General features: G+C 38.5%; 1 protein-coding gene across 1 annotated transcript; it reads right to left on the bottom strand.

Annotated features, from left to right (window-relative positions):
• Positions 1 to 2,855: 2,855 nt before the first annotated feature.
• LOC119054454 (olfactory receptor 51B6-like) lies at positions 2,856 to 3,959 on the bottom strand. Its single transcript, XM_037152347.2, is given in 1 exon segment — positions 2,856 to 3,959. A coding segment is annotated over 1 exon segment (1,104 nt).
• Between the last annotated feature and the right edge of the window lie 7,021 nt (positions 3,960 to 10,980).

Raw genomic sequence — 10,980 nt, 5'->3', positions numbered from 1 at the left:
GTTCTGTCCTCTCTACTCACTGTTTCTTATTTGATCACTTAAGCTGACCTTCAAGTCACCTGATCTACAGCAGAAGTTTGAAAAGCAATGCATAGCCCTTAGACATTCCCCTGTTATCCCACGAACCACAAACATACTGACTGCCTTGGCTTCTCCACAGGTGCTTGATTGATTCTATCTCCCTCTAATAGCACCTAGCAATATTTTAACTTCATAGTTCTGAGTGCTGGTGATGATGTTGGGCCTTTTCTCTACAGCCTAGTCATGTCTCTGTGGCCACAGTTGGATACCTCAGGGCTCCAGAGAAGCAGGTAAAGACCCTATAATAATAGACAGGGACACAGTTTATCCTGCCATTAAGGCAGCATGTACTGAGCACATATGACATTTCTGAGATTATTGATTTCAGTGGAGATGATGCCTGGACCATAACAACTGCTCTTTAATGTCATAGCTAAATTTTTAAAAACTACTGTATAATGCAAATGTATCAGATTGTGTTGAGTGCAGTTAGGTTTGCTTTATTGCATTGTTAAGTGTCATTAGTGCCTCAGTGCATCTAGAATGGCAGGAAGCCAGTAGCAGAGTTTTACCCAGGACCCTGAGACATGTGCATCTCATTAATGTTTTAATGTATGAATGTGCTTTATGGAAGGACTTCTTAAGGGTACTAAAATTCTATTTCTTACTGTGCACAAAGGGAAATTAGTTGCTGCCTGACCAGTCAGAATACATGGGGCTGTTTGTTCGTCTATCTCTATATATGTGCATCTCATTACAATACATTTTATCACATAACTCTGATTACATATTGCCAGTCTGGAACTATGCTTTGTCTGTAGCATCATGCCATACTCTAACCCCATGGTTTCCACTGGAAAATATCAATGAGACTCTCATAAGAGTGTTCTCAAGGCACTGAAACTTTGTTGAGTGACCAGCAGCCCTTCAGGTTCACTAGATACTTCCATGGAGTTATGATTTAATAAAGACATATTTTAAAGATTTTATTTACATATATATATATTTTTAGACAGAGGGGAAGGAAGGAAGAAAGAGAGGGAGAGAAACATCAATTTGTGGTTGCCTCTTGTGTGCCCGTACTGGAGACCTGGTCTGCAACCCAGGCATGTGCCCTGACTGCGAATTGACCAGCAACACTGCTTCACAGTCCAGAGTTCAATCCACTGAGCCACACCACCCAGAGCAATAAAGACTTATTTTAATGCCTGGCCCAGTTCATGGTGTTAGTGGTCTATATATCAACAGAACACCTCACTAAAGAAAAAAGAAATGTTCTTTGGCAGCTGCGATAAACAATGACATAAATTCAAGGTTATTATCTATACAGTTGGTATTATTGAGGGTCTTTTATTTGCCTCACAGTGAGTGGGCTGCTGTGGGAAGGAGAGCAGCAGCAGCAACTGCCTGAGCAATGCCCTTGTAGTCTTCTATTCTCTCTCTCTCCCTCTCTCACTCTCTGTCTTTCTTTTCTTATGTATCCAGCAGCTGTTAGGAAAACATGGAGAGCACAATGATTGAAAATCATCCACTAAAAATTAACATGTCATACAACCACATTAAGATAAAAATTCAACAGTGAAAAATTAGTAAAGATGCAAAAGCTTTTCTGTGAATTTGGCTTCCATTTATGAGTCTACATGCTCAGGAAGGAATGGGCAGATCCTGTATACAAGGAACTTTGCTATATTCCTGTCACTTAGTGGCAGGCAAATAGCTTGAGGAATGCTTCGAAGAAAATCTGTCTGTCTGTCTGTCTCTATCTCCCTCTCTCTCTCCTTATGTGTGTTTGAAGAGAACCTGAAATAGGAACTTCCTCTGCTCATAGTTTATTTCATTAGCAAAACAGATCATACATCATGACTAAGAGGAATTTATTGCAGGGATGCAAGTTTAGTACAATATACACAAATCTATAAATGTGATATACCACATAAACAAAATGAAGGATAAAAATCACATGATCATATCAAAGGATCCAAAAAAGCATTTGACAAAATCTAGCACTCATTTACAATAAAAACTCTCAGGAAGGGAAATAGAGGTGTAAATCATAGTGATTAGACAATCACACGCTTTCCATAATATTCCCCCCAATATTTTCAGTAACCACCCAGGACCACACATAGTTATTATAGTATTGTGGATTATATTCTCTACATTGTACTTTATGTCCTTGGACTATTTTGTAACTACCAAATTGTATTGATTGTACATCATTTCTGAGTACCACTCTCATTTAATTTATAACAAAAATTATTCCTCTTGACTAGAAATTAATTAATTTCATTATTTTAATTTGCATACTCTGCAAAAACTGAGCATTAATATTTTAGATGTATAGTTGCCTTATATGTGCCCCATGCTCACTAGTAATCATTTGGAATTAGCTCAGACAGGCACTTTGTTTCACTGATGAAAATATTCACTAGTTTTACACAAGGAATAAAACAGCTAACAGTCATTGGTTGCCAGGATGTTCAGTCAATATAAAACAAAACAAGACATGACAAAACAAAACAAAACCAGTAGCCAGAAACTGAAACTGTAAAGTTTGTTTGGCCAACCAAAAGAACTCAGAGTCATGCCACTGGTGCTTTTAGTAGAACAAGTGTATTTGAATTCACAAAGAATATCAGCTGAGCACATGCTAAACACCTTGCACTTTGTTTACTGTTTTACGTGTTTTGTACATGGCTTATTTCACATCATACAAAAATAAGAGGAATGAAACAAGAAACAGCTGGATCTCAAACACATGTCTTTCTGACATTTGACCATTTATTTTAATGTCTTTTGGAAACTATCCCAGCCAAATTATCATGTTTATAATCTTATACCTCTTTCCGAGACAGAAAAAGTAAATACACTGCTGATGGGGGCAGAGAGAATAATTGTAGTATACTACTGAGAATCTGTTTTGTTTTAATGCTATAGATGACAGGGTTCATAAAAGGAGGGAGAGAGAAATATACACAGCTCATTGTGATATGTACTAGGTGGGAAACACTTCTCCCAAATCGATGCATAAATGTCAAGCCAATGACAGTGACAAAAAAGACCAAGATGTAGCATATATGGGAAACACAAGTGTTAAGAGTCTTGGACCTATTTTCTCCAGAAGCAATCCCCATGATAGTCTTAAAAATCAAAATATAACAGCAAAAGATTATCAGGAAGTCTAGTAGAACAATAGAAAATATCACTACAATAGGATAGAGGTGATCGAAGGTGATGTCAGCATAGGCTAGTTTAATATCCTGATGGAGGCAGAATGTGTGAGAGAGGACATGGGATGTACAATAGGAGCACCAATATAAGGGCAATACTGGGGGCAAGATGAGAACAAATCCCCTCATAAAAACTCCCATTCCAATCTCTATCACCTGGGTGTTGGTAAGAATGGAAGTGTATCTCAGTGGGTTGCAGGTGGCAATGAACCGATCATAGGACATGGCTAGCAAAGCTCCAGACTCAGTGACAGAGAAACTATGAATGCAGTATGCTTGGGGAAAGTAGGCACCATGGCTGATTTTCCTGTGATTCATCCACAGAATATACAGCACTGTAGGCATTGTAACCAAGGTCATCCCCAGATCTGTGGTTGCCAGCTTGGCTAAGTAATAGTACATGGGCTCATAGAGGTTATGGTCATCCCTAATGAGAAATATGAGAATGCCATTGCCCAGAAATATGGAGGTGTAGACTGCAGATAATGGAATGGAGATCAAGTGGTGAGCCTTTTCCAAGCCAACGAATCCAGTCAGATGAAAGGGTCTGGCACTGGTGTTGAGTTCCATGATAGACTTGACAATAGAATAAAGCTTCTCGTAAGGAAAAGCTGTGCTGGTCTTCAGAAATTCTCCTTCCGTGGCTTCTGCTTTTTTACTTGGTGTAGGTCATCTCTGAATGGCAGGGATACCAAAGAAATAAAGCATTTATTATTAGGAAAACCTTAGAGTTGAGAAAAAATATGAACAACTTAAACTTCAGTGCCTATCTATGTGCCTGGCAATATACTGAGCAAGAAGGATATAGAAGTAAGTGTACAAGGTACAGGTGGTTCTTGTTCTGCTGGAACATAACATAAAATAAATTCAGAGAATAAAAGAGGAATAACTCTGATATTTTACAAATATGGTAGAGGATTTATAGGATTCTATAGGAGCATATAGGTGACTGACTATTAAATCTGACCAGTCATTGGTATGGCCAAGAAAACCTCCCAGAGTATGCAATATCTCACAGATATATAGGGAGCAGTTAGGTATAAAGGAGGGGAAATTTTGTCATGAGGGAAGAGCAGAGGAGAAATTCCTAAGGCAAGATTGAGTTTTAAGAAATAATTGATACTCAATGTGATTAGAAAAATCCAGAAGACAGTATCAAATGGTTATATTGTAGGAATTTTACTGGTTTAAAAAATTATGCAAAAGTTTTAGTATGGTAGCCTTCTTACCACAGGGAAGATGCAAAAAGACTTAAACACCCATGCTTTCTAAATAACTCTGTCTGTGTCAGATAGGACATGGAGACATTAGGACATGGAGACAATAGGGCATAGAGAAATACCAGTGCATTACCATGGACAATAAGAAATTATTCTACGAAGCCTCTAGGACCTATAGACTTTAGACAACTTCTTAGCTAAAGTTGCAGCTCCTCAAATTTTTAACCCTGTAATTTTGGGCAAACTCCTTTGACTTGCTCAGCCTACGAGCCTCATCTGAAAGTAAATGAAAATAGCTTTGCCTTGCCCTCTGAGGACTAAGTGCAATATCACTTGGAAGTGGATTGTAGGTGGTGAGGTACTATGTATAGCAAGGGTTTTGTTGTTGTTGTTGTTGTTGTTACATTTGTTGTAAAGGGCCATACTAACTGTCTGGCAGAGGCAGATTGGTATCATTCACACTCACATATGTTGAATCATTCCAATTTGATCAAAATGTTCAGATAACAAGTAGAAAATAATGGCATTTTAGGAAGACTTGTGTGGAAGATGACTGAAATGAATAGTGAGGATTTAGTGAAAGATTACTGGTGTGTTTGGTGGAATGATGAGGAAAAGGGCAGAACACTTTTGTAAGTACCCACAAGGCCAATTGATTCCTGAGGCATTGGGATTCTTTTTGGGGTGAGGGTGGGCATACATTTCCTGGTACAGTTCAAAAGAGGAGAAACAGAATGTAAAAAAGAACAACAAAAAAGAAACTTTTTTTGACAACGGCGGGTCTGAGTTCCCTATTTTCACAGTTAGTCAGTGTTATTGTTTATGTCATGCTGTGGCAAGGAGGGGCAGAGAGGGAAGGCAGAACTAGAGGAGCATAGTGGTTTCCCACTATACACAAAACATGGCCTGCATATGTTGGATATGGTCCCTATTTTTAATACAATGCCCACAAATGGGCATATCAATATGCCCATATCAATAACTGATATTAGGATGCCTCATCAGCAAACCAAAATTTAGACAACTTTTGTGTCCCTGCAAAAACTCTGCTTCAACAGAAACATGGTATATCTGGTCAGCCAAGCACCAAAACCAAGCCAACTCTGGGTGTTCTTACCCCAAATCAGATTGACTGTGTGGCCTCAGCCAATCAGATATTTTCCATTTTTCTCTTTCTTGTTCTTTATTTTTTATCCTATAAGAGCTTCCTTCCTTCATCTCCATTTTGGAGTTCTCCAAGTAGAGACTGTCTACTTCAGTTTCGTGAAGTGTTAAATAAAGTTTGTGTCACCTAAATTGTCTTAATTGTCTTGGTTAAAGTTGTTTTTTTTAACATTGCTGAAACCCATTTCTAAGACTTGCCTCATGACCTTGAAAAATATATCTATTAATGTATAAGGCAGGTTGATCCCCAGGGAGCCCTTGTGATCTCATATTGAAGAAAAACTATTTTCCCAAACACATCTTTCTGTTCCAGAAATGTGGAGGCTTCAAGAAGATACTCTGGATTTCTATTCCCTTAAGTGTCTGCTCAGGGAGGAACTATTCACTGATATGTACTTAACCTACTTTAAATTTGCCCTTTTTTAGCCTCCTTTTTCCTGTTGTTTCCAGTCTTTATGCCTCCAAACCCTGTCTGCTTTGCACACTTTTATTTTATCTTCTGAATTCTTGATCTAACTTGATTTCTGTTTTTTGATTATGTAATTTATAGCCAATGATGCTATCCGTCTGATATATGACATTCAGTGGACCCGATTTAATCACCAGCTTGTCATTATAATGCTGAGTATATAATGTTTATACTTTTTAAAAGCCATGCACTGATCATCTGACCTATACACATACACTGAATTTCTGGCCTTACCAGTGAATACTGATTCAGGATGTGCTATCTGAAGTAGCAGTGACCACATTCCCTTACCCACTCCACCCCAACACAGATCTGATATTGCTCCCTGTTTGTGTGGAATTTGAGGTTCTTAAAATCTGCAATGCCTACACCTTAACATAGAAGGAAGTGGACAGGAAAGCTCTCTTCTGCCTCTAGCTTACAGGATTTGCACATTTATTTTCTGATGGATGCTGAGGTTATTGCTAGAAATATGCAACAATTTAAAGCAGGTTTTCTAATATCAAAGGCCTCAAAGTCTGCCTTTCCTTTAATCTAACTGGTCTGTTTGGAAAGTTTTTTTGCTGTTAGTCTATACCCTTGGTATTATTATAGTGCCCTTCTTCTCAACCTCATTTATGCTGTTGAGGAGTTAATACTTGATGGGGACACCGAGTGGCAAAAGGGAAGTTGGTTGTAATAGCTGAAGAGATCAAGAAAGGGACTCATCCTGGAGTCTTGAACAAAACCACAGATATCTGCCTCTATTCTTAAGAATCTTTTGTAGTTTTCTTATAAAATATATCTGCCTATTAGGGAGGGAATAGAAGATATTGGCTCTTCCCTGTTACAAATATCTGCAGGAAGAGATTATTCAGATGCCATGTATTGGAGGAAACAACTGAGATATATTTCCATGCCCAATCATCTCCTGACTGACATATTACTGCCTTTCTCTGTAAGTTGCGAGAAACCAACTCTATACGCAATCTTACTTGCCAACCTTGTCACCTATACTGAGACTTCCGAGAAAAGCCATGCCAGAGCAACTTACTGACCTGTTCATCAATCCTTTCTTCATCAGTGCCATAGATGAGACCCTGAAATGATGAGCCTGGGGAAAGTGTTGGTTCTAATACTACCTCTTTAGTTTATACCCAGAAGCTAAGTTTCAAGGAGCATTTGTTGCAGAAGGTTTCCCCCACGGCTCTTTTGTGCCTCCTCCCTCCTTTGTCCTCCTAGTCTTGGGGATTTAGAACTTAGAAACAGTGCTTAACCAAGGTCTCTCATCATGTGTCCAGACTTGAGCATTAGCCTTGTCACCAAGAAGGTAATTCATTTTAAACACCATACGCAGTTGGGAAACACAAAGGGAGGGAGCACGACGTTTTGCTGCAGCTTTCCTTGAAACTCCCAGGACCTTGACTCTACATTGAAGCATATGTGAATATAAAGCAGAGCAGTGAATTAAATTCATCTGTCAGAAAAGTTTTCCCACCCAACTTCCCAGTATCCTACTCCTGAGACGTTCACCTGGGACCTTAATGATTTCCTCTGCTATGTTTCATAGGTCTCACTCCACCAAAGAGAAACTGACCTTGCTAGTCCTGTATTTCTAGTAAGCTCTTTCTTTGTTCTCTTTATCCCATCTCTGCAAGATAAGGAAGAACAAAAAGGGAAAAGAAAAACTTTTGAGGGTGTCAATTCAATGTGCCAATTTGAAGCCTTTGTAAAAAACATTGTTATCCTAAAAAAAAACATTGTTATCCTAATATACTTTACATTAGTCTTCTATGGCAGATTTCAGGATCATTGGCCTTAGAGAGAAAGTCAAGAAAGATTTTCTTTGATGTAGCTTTGACCCGCCTGAATTCATTCCCAAGATCACAAGGAAACAATAAACTCTGAGTTAAAGTACTGTGATCTTATATATTTTAGTATATTAGATGAGGCATTACAGGGCATAACAATAAGGAGAGACATGAGTCATTTTAAGTTTCATTCATTTTAATCAAAAATTATGTATTTTATTAAAGATATCATTATCCTCTGGGAGCACAGAGTTCAGATGCTATGAAAGGAGAAACACAAAGGTCACACATAATCACAGACACAAAGCCAAGTTGAATACAGACAAACAAATAAATGAATCATTGAATAAACTGTTTCTTGAACTGACCTGGCAAACATCATTTACTAGCCTGTAAGCTCCTCTAAAAATGTAGCTTCATGTTTGTTTTAATAAATTCCAGGAGTTCTGGGAAATTTTCACCTTTCTGTGGTCAAGAGTGGGTGCAGGAGTCAGAGACCACTTTTCATGCCAGTATGACAGAGCCCAGAGACAGGGTCCCTTATATGAAAGGAAGTGACTAGTCAGAGGGTGGCCCCTTGTGTAACCCTAGCACTCCCCACTTTATCTTCTTTTTATAAGAATACCTCTTAATTCACTTCAAAACCTGTCACTTGGCTCCTGGCTCTTCAGCCTGCTATAGAACCATGAACTCTTCCTACCATGCATAGACTGTGAACAAAATCAGCTTCAACAAATATTTGGAGCCAGGGAAGGTCGTATTTTTCTCTTAGTCATAAGCATGTCTCTATGCCACGTCCAACGCTAACCATGTCGTCTGACAAAGTCACGGTATGGGGACTACAACTTCACAGAAGCGTGTTCCGGCCAGCTGGACGTGGCATAAGTGGATGTATGGTGTTGATTCTGTTCGTGCTGACTCTTGGTATTCTGACATTTACTTTTCTGATAATTTGGAATCTCCTGGAAATGATGGCCATTCTCAGAGCTGATCAACAACTAGGTCAAACTGAGAAAAATGCCACTTTGGCTTTTCCCCAAAATAATACCCTCTCTGGGGGCCTAGAGGAGGAAAGGTCCACAATGTCCAGTGAGTTCAAGGGGAAGAATATTTCCTTCCCTGACCCAGTTAAGCAGATGCAGGACAAGTTAATATTAGGTAGCAGGGAGCCAGAATTACCCAGAGCACTCCCCCAAGTTAATCCCCTCTAATGAAATAGCCCCTGAATATCTAAAAGTTGTTGGAGTAACAGCCCCTCCTTTACCTTGAACAGGAATATATATTAATTAGAATTTAGTAGGCAAAGAAACAGGAGAAGCTTGTTAGATACTATTAACTAAGCACATAGATACAATTACCAAGGAGTTAGAGTCCATAGTACATAGAGAAACATTTTGGACAGAAAGGTAGATAGCTAAGTTAGACATCACAAAGGCCTTATAATAAATTTCCTAATCTCTGCTCAGTCTAGCATACCTTTTGCCCCATGCCAAATTCTAGACCTTTAATAAACAATAAGACATTCAAACTCTGTACATAGAGCTATTTCAAATAGTCTGATTAATGGTTCTCCTGGTCAAAACAATTTTTGTTTAATACAACTGAAACTATGGAAATTCTTGTACTTTTCCTGGTTACCTTTGTATTGATTTTTCTGCTTAACTAATCATGCTATACACCTGCAAATGTTAATCATTACCTAAAATGAAAATATAAAAACCTGCTTGTACTTGCAATAAACGGAACAGAGCTTCACTGTCCTTTGAGGTGTGTTGTCATCTGTTACCCATCGCCGACGCCTTACTCACCTTCAGAAATCCCTGGACCCTGCTGCGGCTGGACCGCGGCATCTCCAACCTCTCCCTTTCTCCCCACTTACACCTGTGACCAACTTTTTCTCAACTCTGGTATTCTGCACATTTCAGGAACACTCATTTAGCCATATCTATGTTGTACTCCCAAATGGATTTTAATACCACATTACTACATGAAAATGCATATCTTTGTTCAGCAGTATCTGGGACTGACTCATCAAGACAATGGCCATCTAGTTAGGAATTATATCTCTGTTTATTATTATATAATTATATCTGGTATATTATTTATATATATTTACACATATTATCAAAATAACATAGTTAATAAATGTTTATTAAACATTTAACTGAATAAAATTATACAAGGTCTGTCTGGAAAAGTCTAGTCATTCTTACCATAATGAAACAGTTTGTGACACATGGATATAACATGTCAGCCAAGGAGAGAGGACTGGAATGTGCATGCACAAACAATGATGACTTCACTGTACTAGTCAGCGGGGGTGGTAGACACCAGTAGTGAGCATGTGTACTGTGTGGCCATCACATTCAAAATGACTGAGTAGAGCAATAAATCTTCACCAAATTTTGCATTAAGCATGATCACTCCTTCATGGAAAATATTCTCATGATTCTGAAGGTTGCAACTCTTGGCAACTTGTGATTGGCAGCTTTATCACAACAACATGCTCACTCTTGCATCACACCTTGTGCAGAGATTTTTGGTGAAACATCATATTATCTACATGAATCAGCCCTGCTACAGCCCAGGTTTGATGCCCTATGACTTTGGCTTTTCCCAAAACTAAAATCACCTTTCAAAAGAAACATATTTCAGACTGCTGATGAGGTTCAGGAAAGTACAAAGGGGCAGCTGATTGTGATTGGTAGAATTGTGTGAAGTTTCAAGGCGCTTACTCTGGAGGGAATGAGGTTTCATTGTCCTATGTACAATGTTCCTTGTATCTTGTATCTTCTTCAGTGAATGTCTCTATTTTTCATATTACATGTCTGGATACCTTCTGGACTGATCTCATGTATATTTTCCTAGAGTTGGCATATTGAACTGAGGACAAAGTAAGGCTCATTGCTTTGCTTAGTGCAATTCTCTAGATAACAACTAACTCTATGAAAGTGAAAAAAAACCTAGATAAATGCCTGAGATAAAGAATGTAATCACTAGGTTCATCAGAGACAATACATTTAGAACATAGGGGAAACAAATGAATTTGACTCAAACTCTGGTGGTAAATATCATAGACCAAGAAT

Source organism: Artibeus jamaicensis, unplaced genomic scaffold, assembly GCF_021234435.1.
Source record: "Artibeus jamaicensis isolate MK-2021 breed Jamaican fruit bat unplaced genomic scaffold, CSHL_Jam_final contig_69, whole genome shotgun sequence".
In the NCBI taxonomy this organism is placed as follows: domain Eukaryota; kingdom Metazoa; phylum Chordata; class Mammalia; order Chiroptera; family Phyllostomidae; genus Artibeus; species Artibeus jamaicensis.
Note: the sequence above shows the minus strand (reverse complement) of the source record. Positions and strands in the feature narration are given on the sequence as shown.